Source organism: Mirounga angustirostris, unplaced genomic scaffold, assembly GCF_029215605.1.
Source record: "Mirounga angustirostris isolate CCGP_5_RB_7025 unplaced genomic scaffold, mMirAng1.0.hap1 SCAF_12, whole genome shotgun sequence".
Classification (NCBI taxonomy): domain Eukaryota; kingdom Metazoa; phylum Chordata; class Mammalia; order Carnivora; family Phocidae; genus Mirounga; species Mirounga angustirostris.
In genome coordinates this window covers 33,106,614-33,128,928 of record NW_026991720.1, presented here as the reverse complement: position 1 = coordinate 33,128,928, position 22,315 = coordinate 33,106,614, and the positions used below count along the sequence as shown (strand labels likewise).

Below are 22,315 nucleotides of genomic sequence, written 5' to 3'. Positions count from 1 at the left end.
GCCGGGCAGGGAGGCCGGGCTCGGGTTGGGCCCCCACCGGCAGCGGTAGCCCGCAGCTGGAATCAGCCGCCGCCCGGGCCGCGCCGGGAGAGGCAGGCGGGGCGGGGCCGGGCGCGACGGGAAGGGGAGGACGCGCCCGCCGGGCTGCAGCCGCCGCCGCGCACCGAGCGCCGCGATGGGGCTGGAGACTGAGAAAGCAGACGTCCAGCTCTTCATGGACGACGATGCCTACAGCCACCACAGCGGCGTCGACTACGCGGACCTGGATAAGTTCGCGGACTCGGGCTCCGACCGGGATCCCCACCGGCTCAACTCGCATCTCAAGGTGAAGAAGCCTGGGGCGGGCCGTGACCTGGGCCCCGCCAAGGCTTGGGGACACGGGTGCCCCGTTTAACCCCGCCCGGACCCCAACCCCCACCCTCGCCACTGGGTCAGCCGCCCAGGGTCTGGGACCCGGAACTCACATGCGGAGGGGTCGCCTGTGTAACTAGGAATTCTTAGCCAAATTCTTGTGTGCCCAACCTCACCCTAACAGAAGGTAGGGCACCCAGCCAGCTCCTTTCTCCTCGCTTCTCCCACCGGAGCACTCCTGGTTCCCCGGGCTTTAGGTTGGGTGACAGTTGGGGATTCCTGTGTCTTGCCTCTGCAGGTGGGCTTCGAGGATGTGATTGCAGAGCCGGTGTCTACACACTCCTCTGACAAAGTGTGGATTTGCAGCAATGCCCTCTTTGAAATCAGCAAATACGTGATCTATAAGTTCCTGACGTTGTTCCTGGCTATCCCCATGGCCTTCGCTGCAGGAATTCTCTTTGCCACCCTCAGCTGTCTGCACATCTGGTGAGAAGGGGCACACCGGGGTGGACCGACCTTCTGAATCGTAGGAATGTTCTTTGCCACCTGCCCTCTGCACTCCCCTTCTCCCAAGGCGGGCTTGCCAGAAGAACACGCATCAGCTCGCCACAGTAGCAAGAACCCGGAGGCCTTGAAGGGCAGTGTGCTTTCTTTAGAATCATAGGTTGAGTTAGGAGTTTAAACAGAAGTAATGTTCCTCCGTCCTCAGGTGTGAATTTCCTTCTGACGTTAATAAGGCTGGAGGTGGAGACCTGGAGGCCATGCTTCCTGCCCCAGGCTGTTCTCTTACAGGGCTGAGTTACGACTTGTGCCAGTGGTTCTGGGCAAGGCTCTTATTTCTTTTATCACCTTTTATTCAGTCACCACCTGTGCCTGGGCTAAAACAAAAGTGATCTCTGAGCAGAATGCCAGTGACAGTATAATTGAACAGGGATGTCAGGCCGGGTTAAGCAGTGCTATGGAGGGGCTGCTCCAATCCTGCCACTAGCAAATGGCAAGGATGAGACCAGAGGAGATGCTGTGTGTGTGCAGTTAAGGTGAGGGGCCCCCAACAGAAATGAATGAAAACTCAAGCTGCAGGATAATGAAATGAGAAGGACTCCAAAGTACTTTTTCACCTATGAGACAACATGGGGAGGGGCATCAACTTAAAGGGAAAATAACTATAGAAACCTACTGGGCATTAATAGGATGTTTTGAGTAACTTTATTTACACTCAAAATGCATCATAAAACTTTGGAGAACTTTTTAAGCACTAAAAAATTTTTAAAGGAAAATGTTATATTTATGGTTTTAAAAGATACTCACTTTGTCCTGAGAGAAAGAGCATTATGATCATCCCCCAGTATTGCAACAGTTGTCAGTATTGTGCTTTAGGGCAGTCCTGGCAAAATGTATAATCCTAAATGCCTCCATGTCTTTCCTAATCACTTCATATGCTATTGCCACACCCTAACACATGTTGTGTTCATTGTTAGAAGTTAAAAATTATTCTCAATTCCCCTTTACCTTGTAAATCAATTTCTTTTTTTTTTTTAAAGATTTTATTTATTTATTTGACAGAGAAAGACACAGCGAGAGAGGGAACACAAACGGGGAGTGGGAGCGGGAGAAGCAGACTCCCTGCCGAGCAGGGAGCCTATGCGGGACTCAATCCCGGGACTCCAGGATCATGACCTGAGCCGAAGGCAGTCGCTTAACCAACTGAGCCACCCAGGCGCCCGTAAATCAATTTCTTTTAGTTTCTTAGCTAGCTAGTTAGCTCAAGCAGATAAATTTATTGAGTGCTTAGTTTGTGCTGGGCACTGGGCCAAGGATGAGTAAGATGTAGGATCTGCCTTCAGTTTACTCAGTATATCAGGGCAGCTGGCTATGTACAGAAGTAGATGCTGAGGAAAACTGTTAAACCTGTTGAGGAAGAGGGAGGCACTGGGAAGGCTTCATAGAGAAAAAGGAGTCTAAAAAGTCTTTTAAAGGATAAATAAAAATTCTGGGTGCCTGGGTGACTCAGTTTGTTAAATGACCAACTCTTGATTTCAGCTGAGGTCATGATCTCAGGGTCAAGAGATCGAACCTTGTGTCAGGCTTGGCGCTCAGTATGGAGTCAGCTTGAGGAGTCTTTCTCTCCCTCTTCCTTTTTCCCTCCCCCTACTCACATGCTGTCTCTCTCTCTCTCTCTCTCTCAAATAAATAAATAAACCTTAAAAATAAAAAAGGATAAATAAAAATTCAAGTAAGTAAAAGACAAAGAACACCAATTTAATTTGATCACTAAAGATGGAAAACAACTAAAATATATTGAAAGTGACAAAAGACTGCCAGAGGAATGAAAATCTCTGCCTTTATACATAAGCAAATTCACAAAGGCCAGATGTATAGTTAGCTCATAGTCTGACAGTAGCACATGGATTTTTTAAAAGAGGCCTAAGCCAGCACATAAAATTTTGGATTCCCAATTAACCAAAAACAGTCATCTAACCTCTTTCAAAAATATGAAAAACTGAGTGACCACATAGCATATTGTGAAATGTTGGCTATTAAGCTGTTTGGAAATACAGAGTGCCATATTTATAATCAACAAAGCTGGGCTTTCCTAAAGCACTCGCTGAGGAATTGAAAACAAAATGGTTTGCATTTACTAAATGGTGGAAAGATAGAAGTAAAGCTACAGTTACCAAATGATGCTTCTCTTCACCTGGCTCTCCTGAAAACAGAAGGTGTTTTTTTGTATGCAGTGCTTCCAGTGGTGAATCATCAAACCATTTCTTTTTCAGACACATAAAATGTATTATTTAACCTCAGCTTGTTTTTCAAATTACAATCATGTGGGTCATTAATATTTAACAATCATCCATTCATCATCAGGCAGCTGTGATTGCAAGTAGAGGAGTTACTTCAAACAAAAAAATGCTTAAAAGTTAGTTTAAAGCTATCTTGATAAAATAGATTTATCATTAATGGATTACATTCCCATGACATGATAAGACCAGATCAAGGAGAGGCCTTATAAAAAAACAAACCTATTTGAGTGAGCCTTTCTTCTGCATTGTTTTACTTCTCCTTCTTTCTTTTTTTTCTTTTGGCAGGGGTTAGGGGTTGTTATTACCAGAGGTTGGGAACCAAAGTTATGAAAGTGTGCAGTATTAGATATTCGAACCACATCACATCGTCGGAATGGATCTGATTTTAGATTCCTTAAACAAACAAATAACAACACCACCACCACCCAGAACTCAAACTGGTGTTGTTGGATCCTACGTCAGAAGTACAGGTCATGAGGGACCAGTGGGTTGTTTTGATACCATACCACATTCAGACTGAGATAGCCACCATTTGGCAAGAGCAGATTATTGGTCATAAGGGGATCATATCAAAGAAATGTGGCTGGAGCTCCCTTACCGTTTGTTTTTGCTGGGATGCAGTTCTAATAGATAGTCCAACTTACAGAAATATAGTAGTAGCAATTTCACTTCTGGAAGAGATTTTTAATATAGCAAATTGCTATGACAATGCAATCTACATGACACTACAGTTAATACAAAGCTAAGAAAGTCTCTGTCCCAAGGGCTTTGTCCAATGGAGGAATGTATAATCTTATAAGATTTCTTTAAGAAATGTTTAAATCGGGTGCCTGGATGGCTAAGTCGGTTAAGTGTCTGCCTTCGGCTCAGGTCATGATCCAGGAGTCCCTGGATCAAGTCCCTCATCAGGCTCCCTACTCAGGGGGGAGTCTGCTTCTCCCTCTGCCCTTCACCCCCTTCGTGCTCTTTCTCTCAAATAAATAAATAAAAGCTTTAAAACAAAAAAAACAGAAGTGTTTGGATCACTGGATCCTCTGACCCACAGTGAGAGAACAACAACTTAAAGAAAATAAAATGAGTTTACCACATCCTATCAACTGAAGTCTCAAAAGTAAGCAGTTGTACTTTGCTGAACTGGAAAGTCCACTTTTGTCCTGTGCTTCATTCCCTTTTAGGACATAGAGATCTAAGAAGTTATGGGATAGAAAATGTCTTATCCTAAGGAAGAGTGGAAAGTATATTCTCAGTGAAGTAGATTTGGTTAGGAAGCTTTCTGATTTAAACTTCAATTTGAGATTGTTTTGTTTTCACTGTATATTCTGACTTCAAATTGTTCTACTTATATATGATGGCATCATATATACATTATAATGACAGCATCATATAGACATTTCAAGGGTGCATAGTAAGTGTTAATCCTTATAGCCAATCTGTAAGAGCTCCTGTTCTACTTTCATTTGTAGTGATATGCCCAAGGCCACACAGTAAGTGAGAAACATAATGGGATAAAAAGTCAAAAGTTGTCATCATTCGGGTTTCTATTCAACTGTTTAGCTTTGAAACACCTAGTAATTAATTTTAAGCATTTCTTTAAGTCTTAGCACTTGGAACAAAATATGAGATAAATATAAATGTGTATGCAGTCCATAGGAATAATTCAGTATTCTAAAAATATCTCAATCAATCCGACAGCTGCCTGATCTTCCCTTCCCTGTTGGCTAAGCACAGCAGACCTTTATTTAAGTCACATTTTAATAGCAAACCAAGAAAATCAACCTTACTTCCTTGTGCCCATACAGATAATAATAAAAATTCCATTCAGGCTACCAGCAATTCCTGAGAATTCAAAGATACTTTTGTGCTCAAATAGCACTACTACAATAGAGAGCATTATTCAGAGGATTACAGAGAAAATTAATCAGCCCGAGGAATATGAACATTTGCAGTCATCTTAAGAAAAGACATATGGAAAAAATAATTTCAGGATAGTCTGGGTTTTTTTGTTTTGTTTTGTCTAAGAGTTCTGACATGATTGCAGAGTTCTTTTAACTCTACCACACAGCTCTTTTCAGTGTATGTAATTATTATGAAAAATTAGTAATATTAAGCATGACAGTGCTAAGTTCACTTCAGCCCAACCTTTAATAAAGGTCAAGGATGTCTTCACTTAAAGAGCTTCCATTCTAGTAGAAAAGACAGAAGTATAGCTATCTACTTATGATACCCTTTGGTAAATTTAAGGATTAAGAAATTTTGCTGTAGTACTTTAGAAGCACAAAAAGGGAGTGTCCAACCCAGCCTGGCTCAAGGGGTAGGGAAGTGGAATGAGGCAACGGGAAAGGCTACCAGCAAGCACAACTCCAGGGAAATACGAAGAATTAAGCAGGTTAATGTTTAGGGGCAGAGATCAGGTAGATACATTTACCGTTTTATTTATTTTTTTGTTTTACTGTTTCAGATAGCATGCCACCTATAGAAAGAATACTGGTGTTATCATCTATGTGCCTGTTTATTTTTTTAAGCAACATATCTCTGTGCATCTTATCACTATGTGGGTCACTGTTTATTGACTTGTTTCAAATGTTCAAATTTAGGTGAATTGGGCCATTATTATATCTTTTCATGCATGTGTAAGAGTCAGTGGCCTCATTTGGCAACACCAATAATCCTTACACAAATCTCTTCCTCCATTTCAGGATTATAATGCCTTTTGTAAAGACCTGCCTAATGGTCCTGCCTTCGGTACAGACAATATGGAAGAGTGTAACAGATGTTGTCATTGCCCCATTGTGCACAAGTGTAGGACGCAGCTTCTCTTCTGTCAGCCTGCAACTGAGTCATGACTGAACACTGGGACCCCAGGTCTGGAGTTCTGTATACTGTAATACTTCTTGGTTGTTATAATGTAAAAGCACTACTGTTCTGTTCTAAGCATTCCCAACTGTTCTAATTAAGAAAATTTTTAAGATTGGCAACCACATTTAGAAATGTTTATTGGCAGATCTTTTCAAATAATGCCTTTCTAATTAATAGTCAAGGATTTCACTTCTAACTTTAGAGCCAGAATTATACAGTGGGTTGGCAACACTTAATTTTAAAGGCAGTTTTTACTTTAGTACAAAAGTACACATTTTATAATGATGAATTCATAAAGATCAAGGGACATTTCTCAAACACTATAATAGTTCTGTGCACAACTGCTTGTAAAATTATGGAATTTCTTATTTTTTTACTCTGAAAGTAATACTTTTAAAATTACCTTTGCAGATAAAGTCATGGGAATACTTACAAAAAAGATATACAAAGATCCTAGAAATTATAGTAACAAAAGCATGCAGTGATGATAGGCGCTATCAAATATAATAGGACAAATAAATGTGAAAATAGATAATGAACGTGTGTACCTTTAAATAAGATATTGTTAACCTACAGGTCTATTTAATAAGATGTTTCATTGTACTGTATATTTTGTACTTAATGTAAATGTTGCTCTAATCAGATTGCTTTTAAGTACTTTTATTATATTATCTTGTTGAACTAATATATAGAATGAGTAAATGTCTCTTTCATGGGGAACTTCATTGGTGAGATTGCACTGTCTTGATTATGTAAGCATATATATATCTTCTTTGGGAATAGAATGTAAAAGAGTGATATACAAGGTTTTTCTTTCTAACTTTTCCAAGCAAAATCCTGAAATGTTTTATGACTGAGCTTTTTCTGGCTGTGACCTTAAAATTAATCCAAATCTAATTGGTATTTCATCTTGGAGATGCTTTTGCTCTTGTAGTTAGAAATTAAACTTGTGGGGCACCTGGGTGGCTCAGTCAGCTGGGTGTCTGCCTTTGGCTCGGGTCATTATCCCGGAGTCTGGGGATTGAGCCCCGCATGAGGCTCCCTGCTCAGTGGGGTGTCTGCTTCTCCTTCTGCCTCTGCCCCTTCCCCTGCTTGCGTTCTCTCTCTCTCTCTTTCTCTCTCTCAGATAAATAAAATCTTTAAAAAGAAAAAAACAAAAAAAGAAATTAAACTTTTATTGCATTCCTGTTAATGTCTCACTTTACCTTCAAGTAATACTGGTGCTATTTAATAACATTTTACATAAAGGCTATTTCTGACACTTAAGTATTATTTCAACTACAGTGATTCATGGAGAGAGACTTACAGGAAAGTTGTCAATTTTTTGGGCCCATGCTATTGAGCTACTATACATATATATATATATATGTATATATATATGTAAAAGACTAACAGATACAGACTTCCATGATGTTGTTGTCTGATATGGGATTTGTTACACAGTATAAAATTATTCTTATCACTTTTGAATTGTAGAGTCCTATTTCAATGTTATGAGTCACTGTTGTTTTAAAAATCTCATTATTCCAAAATGATAGGCATGTACAAAAGATGTCTATGATGTAAGTGGTTACTATAATTTACACATCTTAAAAGTGTGTAAATGCTCAAATTTAAGAATTATTATCAGAACCTGAATTAACATTCCTTTGAATATCTTCATAGATGACAAATCTTCATTCAATGAAGATTAATTTTACTTTTCCAAATTGCCAGGACTGGTGAATATAAAGGATGATTTAACTGGAATACTATTGGGGGCCAAAGTAAACAAATGATTAAATTATGAAACTCCTATCCTTTTGAAGAGAAGCTACAAAAGAGACTTCAAAACTGCCTCTAGGCCATTGTAGCATCCTTAGAAAAGATTCTCTTGATCATTACCTTAAAACATTACCACTCATTTGACGACATAGATTTTATGTTAGTTAAAAAGATCAGTTTCGTGACTTTACAGTTATACTATAAACTATACAACTATATAGTTGTATTTAAAGTGTTTTTAAAAATATTTGGATATGTTGATTGGCCAAAAGTATTTGATTAATAAAACATGCATTTAAATAAATCATAAGCTTAAATAAATCATATCTTTTCAAATAGCTATCGATAAGTTTTAAAGCCAAAATATATAGCAAACCATTAACTTTTAGCAAGTGAGACATACGATTTCCGTATTTCTGAATAGCATTGATTATTCATTAAAATTAATTTTTTTGAGATTTGCCATTAAATATTTTATTTCAAAGACTGAAATTTTGTACCAAGTAGATTCAGGTTTCATATGCAAATATGTTGGTTCTCTTATTTGAGGGTGGGGCAAATAGATGAGTATTTGTAATAAACTTTCTAAAAACCCATAAAATGTGTTCATTGTTTTTATTATATTAGATAAGAAACTGATCAATAAAGAACCTTTTTAAACCTTGTTACAAACCCATAATAGAAAAAAATACATGAGTAACTGCTTATTCAGGAATATAGCCATGAAAAATTATGGGATTGGTAATTTAATTGTTTTCCCAGCACTTAATCAGGTTCCCTATAAAATTTTCTATCATTTGATGAATAGTATACGCAATGAATTGTTCACAAACCCATCATACTTCATCTTCCTCATGAAATGGAAGTCTCTTGCTAATCCTAAATAAACTGATATTTCTGTTTTCAATTTTTTTAAATAAGAAAGTAAAACAATATAAATCACATGTACTTGGATACTGGTACCATGAAGCCAGACGAGAGTCCAAAATTAGTTTTGGAAAATGAGTATGAGAAGAGTAGTTGCTGATATTGGCATGGATTTTCTCATCAGTTAATCTGGAAAAATGATCAACCTCTAATAATAAAGCAGGTGTTTGGCTTTCTAAAATGCTTTTCATAATTTTGAAGAACTTAAAAATCTCCTCTTTTCAATAGTCATCCACATCCCATTAATTTGTTTAGATGCCTTCCTTGGGAAGCTGTTCCAGTGCAGTGAAAAGGGCCCTGCCCTCCAGATTAGGCATCTGGATTCCAGTCTCAGCACTGCCATTACTGAGGTGTGTCACCTGCAAGGGGTTTAATCTCGGTCTCAGTTTTCTTATCTCTAATGAAAGAATTGAACTAAAGGATCTCAGGAGCTTCCCATCTCATTGCTTTCTGGGACTTAAGTAGGATAAAGACTTGCCTATGTATATGCAAACCAATCTAGCTGTTCAGACCAGGAATTTTTTAAAAATCACAAATTTTCTATCAGAGGGCTGATGTGCGATAAAGATAGTAACGAATACATTTACTTTTCAATCTTCAGTGGATTGTGAAAATGAGTATGTGCCTTTGATTCTCCATGATGGGGATTCCTAGACCTTTAACAATTCTGATTCTTTATTGTTGTTACATTTTCTCTGAAAATAATGTTTAATTCTATTTTTTAATTAATTAAAATATATTTTATTTGAAGATGTTTCTACCAAAATCACTGCTATAAGACCGTAATCGTTGCCATCTTCATCTTTTGCCTAGCTAGTTGTCACAGCCTCTTAATGGGCCTCACTTCCAGCCTTCAATGATCTCCAATCCATCTTCCTTTTCAAAAAATAGAGTGATCTTATCAAAACTCCCCTGACATTCTCTTGCATAAAACAATCAATTATATGTGACTGCCCTTAGACCAAAATCCAAACTCTTAAACTATGGATACAAGGCCTTCACTCTCAACCCATTGCTGTCTTCAGCCAGTGCCTACTCTAGCCCTCACTTAAGTGTCATTCTGTTCTTGTGTGCCCAACCCTCTCCTCTGTCCCCATGCCAGCGTCCCTCCTCGTGGCCTGTCCCACCCCCACTTCTAAAACTCCTCCACATCAAGTGCCTCTTCTGTGTCTTCAGATAAAATCTTGTGCCAACCCCTATTATCACTTCCCACATGGTAAAACTAACCCTGTTAAACCCTTCTAGACTGCTAGATGGTCTTTGAGAACCAAAAACATGACTTCATCTGTGTTTCTGGAGATTCTGAAATGATGCCCAGCAGTCAGTGAGCTCAATCACTATTTTCTGAATGAATGACCATGTGCATAAATAATTGAAGAAAACTAGGAATGACTGCAGAGCTGAGATGGGAATCACATTTCAACTTCATAATTTTCTTTATTTTCAAGAGAGGTTTGAAATGTACTGATTCTAATAAGATTTCCTTTCTCGCCATTTTTCTCACTCATGAATCATCAAGTTGGGACAACAAAAATGTATGTAAAACAGGTTAGGTGTATTTCATCCTTTGTGGTAATGCTTGTCCTTACTCTCAATTCTCTTATTTGAATGAAATGTATTTTCACATCTCAGTGGTAGGAAATACTAGCACTTAAAAGCTCATTTGGAAACATTCTGGTATTTTTTAAATATTGCTATTTCTTTTACTATCCTATTTCTCATTTTGAAATGTATAATAGTAAAAGACTGTTTTATGGAGTTTTACATTTTAGAAAACACAGTCCTATACATCGTTTCATTTGAATCCCAGGACAAATTAAATAGCATAATAATCATATAAATAATGGCTCAGTTTCTTTAGCTTGCAACTTTGTCATTTTAGAATGTTTATTTAAGATAAAAAGAGCTTAAAGAATGTTAAAAAGGCTACATAATAAAAAAAAAAATGTAGGTAGTACTGCAGTGAAAAATTACCACCACTAAATGCAACTTATCACAAACCAGGATTTAGTATATTTCTTTCCTTCAAGGTATATCTATGTGTATGGAAGGACAAGGGAAAGAATTAAAGGATGAGGAAGCAGAGGATAAAGATATACTAGATATTCAGGCAATAATTTTTAGGAATAAAAACAATCCAGGCTTCCATAATTTAATCATCCTAGTTTCCTCTCCCTGTTCACCCCCAAACGGCAAAATGAGCAAAAGAAGGGACCCTTTGTTATATTTTTAAGACATTTTTGTACCTGCTCCTCAGCCTTTTTCTTTGGACTATATCTGAACTACCACCAATAGAACCTTACACTTGGATGCTTGTTAAGTAAAAGATGCCCTTGGGTGGGGCGCCTGGGTAGCTCAGTCAGTTAAGCGACTGCCTTCGGCTCAGGTCATGATCCCGGAGTCCTGGGATCGAGCCCCGCATCGGGCTCCCTGCTCTGTGGGGAGCCTGCTTCTCCCTCTCCCCCTCCCCCTGCTTGTGTTCCCTCTCTCTCTGTGTCTCTCTCTGTCAAATAAATAAATAAAATCTTTAAAAAAAAAAAAAAAAGATGCCCTTGAGTGGGGTAACATTTCAATCTATGACCAGTCATCCATTACTTTATGTGAATGAAGGACCTGAGAAGGGGATATTGAAAACTACATAAGGGACCTGAGAGTGAGGGCTTTGACCTGAGCTCCACATGAGAGTACCAAAGAGGAAGCTGGGACAGAAAAAGGGAAAATAGGAGGCTCCAAAGTCACAATCCTCACCCATCACAGCTTTGCTTTTGGACATTCTGCCCCCAAAGCTCCAGTGAAGGGGACAATGGAAAACGAATAGGGATAAACGGAGTTGAAGTCATCTAAAGACTTTTCTTCTTACCATAAAGAAAGGTTACTTATGTCTTATTGAAGGAAAAGGGCCCTGGAAGCGGGTGTGAAGGCTCTGCTACCACCATGTGCCCTAAAGACAATGCTTTTGAAAAGCAAAAGTTAAAGTAAAAACGGAACTACAACTTCTGACCATCTGTCTCTCTCCCACCTTGCCTCTCTGTGCTATTGACTGTTGCCATGTGTCTGTAGCAAAGAAAGAAGACCTTGCAGCAATCAGAGAAATCAGAGGACACCACTTCAACAATTATCCAAAAATAGGACAGAGACACCTATCCGCCTGCACTTGGACGTGTTAGGTCACTCAGCTTGGCTGCACGGCTAGAGAAGTGGTTTTTGCCATTATAGGAAAAGGTAGGGGGGAAAATGATGAGAGAAAGGAAGAGACATGACTCAGAGTGGGAAACAGCATGTAAGCAAGGGCAAATATTTCTCCTAGACACAAATGCATCAGGAAGAGATCAGAGCAAAAGGTCATCTTTGGAGCATTCTTTTCTTTCCCTGCCTCCCAGTAGCTTGTCATCAAGCACCTGCCAGTAACAAAAGGGGAGGGAAGGGCAGTAAGCAGAACCTGCTTCTCTAGCTGAATGGCATACCGGTTCCAGCCAACTGCTGGCTCAGCTAACTGAGACAGTGAAACAAGAAGTCATTTGGAAAGTTGCAGGGGTAAACACACAATTTCCCAGTGAGGCAAGTAGCAAGGATTAACATGCTTCTTTTACTGAGGGGAAACTGGCTGGAATCCTTCATGCCTGATACCAGCAGGAGAATATCTCTGGTACAAACACTAACATTGATATTTGGTGAGCATGTATTACCTGCTAGGCATTTAATTAATCTGCATGATAACCCTATGATATGGCTTTTATCATCATCCCCATTTTTCAGAAGAGTAAACTGTTGCCCTGCAGTTGAGGGATTTTCCCAAGATCATAATGGGAGTCAGGATTTGAGCCAAGAGAATCTGACACCAGAGTCTAGGCTCTTAATCACTACAGAGATGATTTGCTATTTCTAGCATGTGTGCATAGCTGTTCAAAAATTTGTTCTCCCTTTCAGCCAAATTCTTCTTTTTCATTCATCATTCAGTCATGTCACCTTTCCTGCCCTGAGAAGCACCTTTTTTTTCCCCTTCTCTGATCAGTGGAGTCAGTTCCAAGTCCTCAGTGGTAAGAGCTCCCCTCAAACTTGTAACTGAGTTCCCTGTACCCTCCTCACTCTGCCCCCTTCTGATCCCCGAGCCCTCCCCAAGCCTCACACCCTGCTATCCTGAGCACACCCTTTCCTTCCCTTTATGATCTGAGCTCTAGGCGCTACACTTTAGCTTAGGTCAGAAAAATATTTTTCAAATACCATTATTCCTATCTGTTGTAAATTTCATAAAATTTCACTATCTTTAAAAAGACATCTTTAATATGTATCAAAAGCACAATGATGATATTTCTCCTCAGTACTTGACAGCTTGACACGTAAAATATTAATAATTAGAGTATTAATTTTCATTTAGACTAAGCATATATTTTTCTAAACAGAGGCCTTATTTTGTATCTTTTCTCACTTGGTTGGAAATTTCTTGTCAGTTGGTAAATCTTTTAATATGTTATCTAGTCTTATTAGCAGTTGTTTAATCTTGGAAATCCCAAGGAAAACCATACATGATTTTTTTCCTCTTATAGGGTAATTTTCTCATGATAAATTTTCAAAAGCAGAAAAACTGGATTGAAGTATGCAATCGTATTAATGGTGTGGTTGAATATTGTCATACTGCTTTTCAATAGGCTTATACAATTTAAAATTGCAATAGCAGTGTGTGATAGGATTTGTATGTATATATGTATATTAGTAAAAAAATTATACATATATTTGTAATTTCTACTAAGGTATTAGGTGTTATTATAGAACAACATTATAGTATTCCATTTTACACATATAAAAATGTAACAAACATTTTTCTATAGTGATAACAACTATTGTGATCCCCATACTCATTTCTCCTCCTGATTCTTCACTCACATCTAAAATAATAATGCTGTCTGTGCTTTGGAATAATAATAATAATGCTAGACCCTACCATAGGGCACAGTTATATTTCCCAGTGTTGGCAAGGGCTAGCACTGATCCATCCACTCATTCTTCTTTTCCTTTCCCCTTTCTCCTCCTCCCCTTTCCCATACAGCCCAATGAATTGAACACTTTAGCTGGCTGTGAAGGGTGAAGGTTTACAAAGTTTTCCTATGAGACAAAGAAAAACTAAATGGACCACAAATATGATCTTGATGTCTTTAGAACTTTGTCTTAAATGATCTAACAAAGTTTAATACTCTTTCTGATTAAAACTTTGTAAACTACAACGCACCCAAGTGAAGAAATCACCAAACAGATGTGTATGAAATGGCAAATACTTTTTACATACATATTTTCTCACAAAGTGACAGATAATCACTAATCAATATTAAAATAGGGACCAATATTGAAAATGAGAAGTCATGGCTCTAGAATATATAAAATGAAGCATAAGATAAACCAAACCTTCCTCTCCAGTTTAGATATGACCTACCTGAGGCTGTCACAGGAATAGCCCACATTATTTTAAGTTAAATAATATAAACCAAATGAAAATCTCCACAGAGTACTTAGCATACTCAATCAATTTCATAGGCTTGTTGTGCAGGGGCCATGTAGGGGGTGGAAGGGGATGAAAGGGGCATAGTCAAAGCACTGGAAATAAAACATCAAAAAATCATTTGTTATCATGTGGAAGAAACAGGTGAGCAATCAACTGAATTATTTACATACATTTTATTTAGATGAGAGGAAGAATCCTATCATAATTAAAAATTTGAAATAGACCCCTGAAAAAGAGCCAGTTATTGATATTATTTATTCTAAAGGTGATTGAAGGGCCACATGAAACATGAAAGATTTTGTACAAAGAAACAATTTTATTAAAACTATTTTTTTTTCTGAGAGAGAGAAAGCCTAAGTGGAATTCTCTTATGTGAAAATTTTATTAGAGTAGATACACGCAATAAGACTGTGATCATAAATATATTCAAACAAAGGGAAACGACAAAAAGGAGATTATAAAATATTTTTCCTGGAAGAACTTCGGGAATGATGAGCATTAATCTCTGGGACAGATTAAATGCAGGCAGGTTCTATGCTGCATATTGAACTAGGGATTCATCTAAAGATTTTCATGATTTTATGATGCTTAGAGTTGAAGAAATATTCAGATTTGTAAAGGAAAATTTCCCCAGCCTTAAAATCTGCAGGGAAGTCTGCCCAGCATGAAACACTTCATTGTGCAAGATGGGTTTGGGCTACTTTAAGCGGTCCCTAAGAAACCACTCTGTCTTCTTATAAAGTTAATAGGCCAGTGGTGCCTCAGATCTTGCTACAGGACAATACTTTTTTGGGTGTGGCTAATGGGATAGTTTTAATATAGCTCAGGACCTTTCCTACCAAAAAAAAATAATAATAATAATCTTGGCTGCTACCCAGTTTGTAATTCTTGATTTCACATTCCAAGAAGCCTTCAGTTTATAGAAATGAAAAGAACTGCCAGTTCCCTGTAAGCAACTTGGCCAACTTAGCCTGTAGGATTCACCCTTAAATGATGGTTCCTTCACTTTGTTTACAAATATTTCTTTAATAGTATGTTTGTTTCTTCCTCTTTTGGAGTTGGGATTCCCTCTTAAGTCATCCAAGCTTCAGTTGTACTGCTCTTCCCATCATGTAAAGGCTCTTTTTGCATGTAATTGTGTGTGGGGTGGGGGAGAGGGGTTCCTCATTTATAGTTCTTACATTGGAAAGTAGTATTTGCTGGCATATACTTTTTAAATGCTTTCAGAGAATGTGCATTTTCAAGTTTCGCCTAGATCACAGCTTCTTGAAGTGTAATGTGCATACAAATAACCTGGAGATCTTGTTAAAGTGCAGATTTGGACTCAGTAAATCAGGAACTGGGCCTGACATTCTGAATTCTAACAAGCTCTCCAGTGATGTTGATGCTGTAGCTCCTTGGACCGCACTTTGAGTAACAAGGCCCTAGCAAAGCTTGAGTAAGACATGGAGAGAGAGGACAATGAAGCAGCTGCAGAAAGAGAAAACTGACAGAGGTATTTGTTTGGACCTATGAAAGGATTCTACAATCTGTCTCATAACTATAATCCCCCACACCTGCTTTTAAAACAACATTCACATTTCCTCTGAAGCTGAATTGATTGAAGGCAAAAACCAGCAGTGCAGAATTAAGCCCATCCTCTAGTATGTACAAAAGCTGATGTTGCAATCACAGATTTTCTTTGAAATTAGTGAAAAAACAAACTCATCATATCATTATAAGAAAGTAGAGTTCTCTATAAAGACCAAACCACTTAATAAATGATCAATATGGACTTATACTTTTTGAAGAGTGAAATGCTTTATGATTAAGCATCATTTCCTCAACGGAAGTGGTTGTAGAGATAAATTTCCCCCAGGTAAAAGCAACTCCTGGTAAATAGTTTATTTACTAGGGTAAGGGCCAAAAGGAAAGAGAGTTTCCTTTGTTATATAATGGAGTTCTGACTTAAAGCCAGGTGGGTTGGTTACAAAACAAAGGGCTTTTGTGGAGGGCTCCTCCCAAATATTTACATTAACTTAAGAAAAATATGGAAGTCTATATCTCCTTATAATTTTTGCTGGTATTCAGGGGATTATTTTATTCTTTATCATTTCATTATAGTTAAAATGGAATTTTTAAATTAATTATTTGTTAAAGTGAAAGACGTGATGTTCTAATATGCAGTTGATTTTATTTTCTAATATACTGTTAAAACACTCTACTAGTAGGGCGCCTGGGTGGCTCAGTTGGTTGAGCGACTGCCTTCGGCTCAGGTCATGATCCTGGAGTCCTGGGATCGAGTCCCGCATCGAGTCCCGCATTGAGTCCCGCATCGGGCTCCCTGCTCGGCGGGGAGTATGCTTCTCCCTCTGACCCTTTCATGCTCTATCTCATTCTCTCTCTCAAATAAATAAATAAAATCTTAAAAAAAAAAAAAAAACACTCTACTAGTAAAAAAATCACTCTACTCGTATATTTTAAAATGGTAAATATTGCAGATATGTTACATTACATTATATCATATATATGATAGAGAGCATAAGCAGAGGGATAGAGAGCATATTTATTTATTTATTTGTCAGAGAGGGATAGAGAGCATAAGCAGAGGGAGAAGTAGGCTCCCTGCTGAGCAATGATTCCCAATGTGGGACTCAGTCCCAGGACCCTGGGATCATGACCAGAGCCGAGGGCAGACACTTAACCACTTAACCGACTGAGCCACCCAGGCATCTCAAGAAAGTGCGTCTTATGACCCATCTAGGCCCCTCTCGCTGAAGTCCTCTGTCAAGCATCATATGTGAGAATCTTCATACAGAAGTTGGCATTTAAGATTAAGAGATTTTTTTTGTTACCAACTATATAATGGGAAGATTTTAAATATACTATATAAAGCTTTATGAGAATTAAATAAAAGATAGCAAAAGGGTATATCTAACAAACTAGATTAAAACATGGAAAACTGAAACCAAAAACCAATCCCTAACAACTAATGCATTTAATGTAGATTTGGTAACTTCATACCTTCTTATATTCACACCCTGCCATGGACTCACCATTGACAAAATTCACTTCCCAGTCCTTGACTTTGGCCTAGGTGGAGTAACTTGCCTTGGCCCACAGAATGGGGCAGTAGTAACAGTGTGTCATTTCCAGGTTTAGGCTTCTAGGAGCCTGTGACATATTTTTCCTCTTCCTTTTTTGTAGCTGCGATTTCTTGGATCATGAAAAAAATCTTCCCCAGTAGCTTGCTGGTCCACGGAGGACAGAGACATGGAGCAGAGACACCACAGACTTGCAGTGAAAAGCAAAGCTGCCCCAGCCACCCCAGCCTACATCCACCAAGCCCCAGCCCACCCAATCCATAGATCTGTGTGAACAAATGGTTGTTCTTGAGCTACTGACTTTTGTAGTAGTTTATTTATGCCAAATTATTGTAGCAATAATTGATTGATACACCCTAAAATTCAGTTTTAAAATATGCCTTGGATAGATGATGACAAAAAAAGTGTTGGTTCACATCATCTTTCACTTTTAATTAGCTATTGAGATATCACTCAGACATAGCCATAAAGCCTCATCTATGATGATTTAGTACGTACAACTATACCTTTACCAATTTTAGTTAGGACACCGAAAAGAATTGTACTTTTCTACACAGAATTTGCTATCCAAAAGTTTTCTCAAGAATTAATCTTATTTCAATCATATTAAATAACCAGTCAGATTGGTTTGGTCTTAATAACAAAATATATGATAAGAAAATTGTAAAGTAAACCGACACGATAGCTAAAGGCCAGATATATTATTCCACTATCAATATTTTGAGTTAATTAGAAGGATAAAAGCCTTAATGTAAGGCTATCAGTGAAATATAAATACTGGCAGAAGTTCTTCTATATTTAAAATTTGAATTTAAGGGTTTGTTATAATTCAGAAATACCAGAGAGAGCTTAAGAAAGATGTTACTAGCAAAATTTTGGCAGGATTTGGTTGAAGGGAAAAAAGAAAACTGAATGATAACACTTCTGAAATGTTAATTTATGTTCTTTTCTAGAAGCCCCTAGAGCCCTCCCCTACCCCACCCCCCCCCCATGCCTACAAAAGGATCATTACAGCAGAAAAGCAGAGATAAGGCTTTTCTTGACTCTAAAAGCCTGGGTGAAGGCCCTGGGGGAATTCAGGGCACAGAAAAATTGTTGGGTGATGTGCAAGCATGGCTTCCTGCGCAAGGGAGAGAAAATTGGGAAAATAAGCAAAATGATTTTTGACATATGTGTGTCTTTAGCCGAGGCCCAGATAAATTAAGAGAATCTAAAGTTGAGATATCTGTGCCTCCTGTTTCTGAGCAGGGCCTGTGGAGATTGCAACCCCCTAGAGTTTCTCTGTACCGTGGCAGGGCAATTCTTTGCTTCTCTACAGCACCTTCACCACGGTGGCCCTGTGCTGCCACATCAGGCCTGCCCACCCAAATTCATTAGATGTAACTAGAGCCCCAAGAAAAAAACAGAAGTAGCAAAAAGTGTCTGTAGCCCTAAGGGGTATATTGAATGAGCATGAAGGACAGAGTAGCACTGCCCTGAATGGACCAATGATTGAGGACAGACAGGTTGATGATGTACCTCTCAGATCCAAGATGCAGAGCTAAGGAAGAGACTCTTCCACAGACCCACCCCGAGATTCTTTGGCAATTCATAAGCCCCTGGAATTTAGGTGCAATCCCAACAAAATGGCAGAAACTAGAAATGCACTGAGCTGAAGTTTCTGCTACCTGAAGGAATGGGGGTTTGTGAAAGAAATTAAGCTCAGTTACCAAAAGAGAGAAAGTTACACCTCATGGGGGACCTCAGTAGTATACATGTTTTCCACTTTAAAAAAAATCTGAAGCAAATAAGGCAAAATGATATTATTTGATCAAGCTTCATGGTGAGAGTTCTTACACTATTTACTGCAGAGGGTTAAACTATTTTACAATAAAAATACTTTAAAGTAAATACATTTCTTTCTTTCTTTTTTTTTTTTTTTTTAAGATTTTATTTATTTGACAGAGAGAGACATAGCGAGAGAGGGAACACAAGCAGGGTGAGTGGGAGAGAGAGAAGCAGGCTCCCCGCTGTGGAGGGAGCCCGATGCAGGGCTCAATCCCAGGATCCTGGGATCATGACCTGAACCGAAGGCAGATGCTTAACGACTGAGCCACCCAGGCGCCCCAATACATTTATTTCAATTCTGAATCTGTAGGCTGAAATTTGTCCCTAACCCTAGCATCTGTTATGATTTAGGCAGTATCCTCTGTGCTTTAAATCACCTCATTAAATGTTCATGGCACCACTGTTGGGTAGATGTCAATGTTTTCCATTTTACAAATAAGCAGAGTGACGTTAATTTAAAGAAACAGTGTGAAAAGAGTATTTTGTCATCCATTGTGATCAGGAAGATTTTTGAATGTAGAAATAGTTGTGTTTTTTTTTTTTAAGAAAATAGAGAAAAAATCATTTAAAATACTCAAAATGGAAAGGCCCACAACAAGAAAGAGTCCAGTGGAGGCCTTCAAGCCAGAAGAGGGATGGAAAGGGATCAGATGATGAGGCAGATCTTCATCTAGATAGCTGTTTCTTTCCATATATAAAATGGAAGGTATGGAAGAAGGTAAAGCAGGTATGGGAAGGCCTGAATGGAATTCAGTGGAAGATGTGTGAGATGGTGATGCTGAAAAACAGGATAAATATTCAGCTGAACATATAGCTTGTAAAAATATTGATATTTATGCATGTAAATAGTCACCCTCTGAAATGTTCCCCCTTCCCCTTCTGACCCTCTCCTAAAGGCTCCTAACACCCCAATGAGCCAGCAACTAGCCAGCAGGACTCCAAAGCACAGCTCCAGAGCTGTGACCCAAGTTAGGAATGACTGCTGGCTAGCTCTCCCACACTGGTTATTATTCTTTTTATATCACACCTAGTGATAACCACTATTATAATCCAAACTGTAATCTCTTTTCTGAACTCACTGATTGGGCTTCTGAGTGTTGATAAATGCTGGAAACCTGCCTGCTTCTTAAAACCACTGATACTGTTGTAAGCAAAACCTTAGACTCCTACTCCTAGAGTGGAAATCAGATGAAGCCAGTTTAGTGTAAGAGGATCTAAGGTGGTGGGGACTCGGCGGGGGGGGGGGAGGGGTTGTTGAGAAGATAAGAGAACACAAAAGGCAACTAACTTCACAATTTTACCATGAGTAGATCCTCACCAGACTACTTAAGAATCCCTTGTCCCAGAAATTGTTAATAGGTGCTCTAGTTATTTATCAACTTTAAAATGTTCATTACCCCACAAAACTCCTTAAGAACAAATCATTTTTATGTATTTAGACTTCAATTTCCACATCTCTAAGGCTACTGATTTGGATGAATGGTGTCCCTTTTAGCTCTATATTTTTAGTAACATATAATGCGTGAGCTAACCTTTAAGACTGCTTCTTCAAAAAAAAAAAAAAAAAGGCAGCAAATAAGTTGCCATTTACTCATTTTTTAGTAAATGATTTGGAGAAATTTATTAACTTGCCTCCAAGCCTAAAGTTATCTGTGGGGGATATCAAAGAAAATATATTTTGTTTTTTACATCTGTTCATTTCAAATCTTATACCTATGCTAAAAATGTTCTTCTTTATTTCTTGTTAAATTGGAGCCAATTCTTCAATTCAACTATTATAACCAGAATACAATCTGTTTCTTTTTGGTTCTAGCTTCTTGTTGAGGCAGGTTAATGAAGAGTTTGTGGTTTTTCCTCTCATTAGGAATTCATTTTGGCATTGACAACGCTTCACTGATCATTATGATTCCATGCACTGCTGTTGATTTGGCTTCGCCATGGACTTCCCTCAGTTGAGTGCTAGTTAAGCATTCACTCACAGGCCTCCCCAGAAAGTCCAGTCCTTGCTGGAATGCAGGACACACTCTCTCCCTGTTCCTGTTGACTTTTTTCACAGTCAAGATTACTCATCACAGCTGAAGACTGAATAACAATAGATGGGAGCCGGTTTCCACATTTTTCCATAGATCATAACCACAACTGCTTTGCAACCAACTTATGAAGGAAGAGTTAGATGAACAGCAATCTTTCAGCAATCATTAGAGATAGACTGGGCACCACACAACACATTGACCCTGACACCACTCTTTCTTAGCATATCATGTTTGTTAACACACAATTTGTTCAAAAAATTTAGAAATGGATTTTGGCAGAAATAAAAATTTAAAAACCCAATTTTTAGAAGATCTTTAGTATTCTAATAATGACTAGCCAGCATAATTAATGCCAACATTTGCGACATCTTCCCTGCCATGTAATTGAAACTGATCTTTTTAAAAAAAATTGTATTGCTTTTTTTACTATAAACAACAGTCTGTCCTTTATAGTTCTTTTATATTTTCATATATTCTCTCTAACTAGATAATCAACTCCAAGTTTCCATCCTCTACTCCATTTTCTCCTCCCCCTTCTGTGCCCCCACCCCCATGTCAGACTGCCAGTATTTTTTAATGTAACCTATGCCCCTTCATGTATATTCTCAGCTTTTTTATTTCAAGTCATAATTTTACTTTTGATTGCATATGAAACCTTAGGTAAAATGTCCTTTCTGGACAGTGAATTTCTTGACTTATAAATGCCCAATATAAAATAACTGCTTATTGTTTAATTCATCATGTGTTGCTTTATAATAAAAAAAAGCATCCCCAAATTCAGGAATAAAATATTTTAATTGCTAACAATTTTTTAAACTTCTAATCAATTAGTAGAAAAACCAGGTGTCCTCTAACTCACAGGCAAGTACATTAGAAAAAAAAAAAAACTCTATGATAAACTTGAAGCTCCAATTAAATATTTCTACGATTGTAAATATTTTACACATTTTATAAATATGGCATAACGTGTTGGCATGAATGTCCTTTGTTCCAAAAAAATCAGTAAAGTTTAACATTTTCATTTATTTCAAAGCATTGTGGAAAATTTCAGAACTGGTTGGGAAATGTTAAATTCTGCATGTCTGCTTCTCCCAGCTTCCATCTCCACCAACTAGATGTAAAGGAGTGCCACCAAAAGTCCACCACACACGCGAACCCACACAAATTCCTTCCTTGTGT

The 22,315-nt window shown here is 38.2% G+C and overlaps 1 protein-coding gene across 1 annotated transcript; it reads left to right on the top strand.

The window, feature by feature from the left end:
• The first annotated feature begins 32 nt into the window (after positions 1–32).
• CAV2 (caveolin 2) lies at positions 33–8,373 on the top strand. Its single transcript, XM_045864371.3, has 3 exons — positions 33–325; positions 650–837; positions 5,849–8,373. The coding sequence occupies exons 1-3, from the start codon at positions 176–178 to the stop codon at positions 5,997–5,999; spliced, it is 489 nt and encodes a 162-aa protein (XP_045720327.1). The 5' UTR covers positions 33–175; the 3' UTR covers positions 6,000–8,373.
• The last annotated feature ends 13,942 nt before the right edge of the window (positions 8,374–22,315 follow it).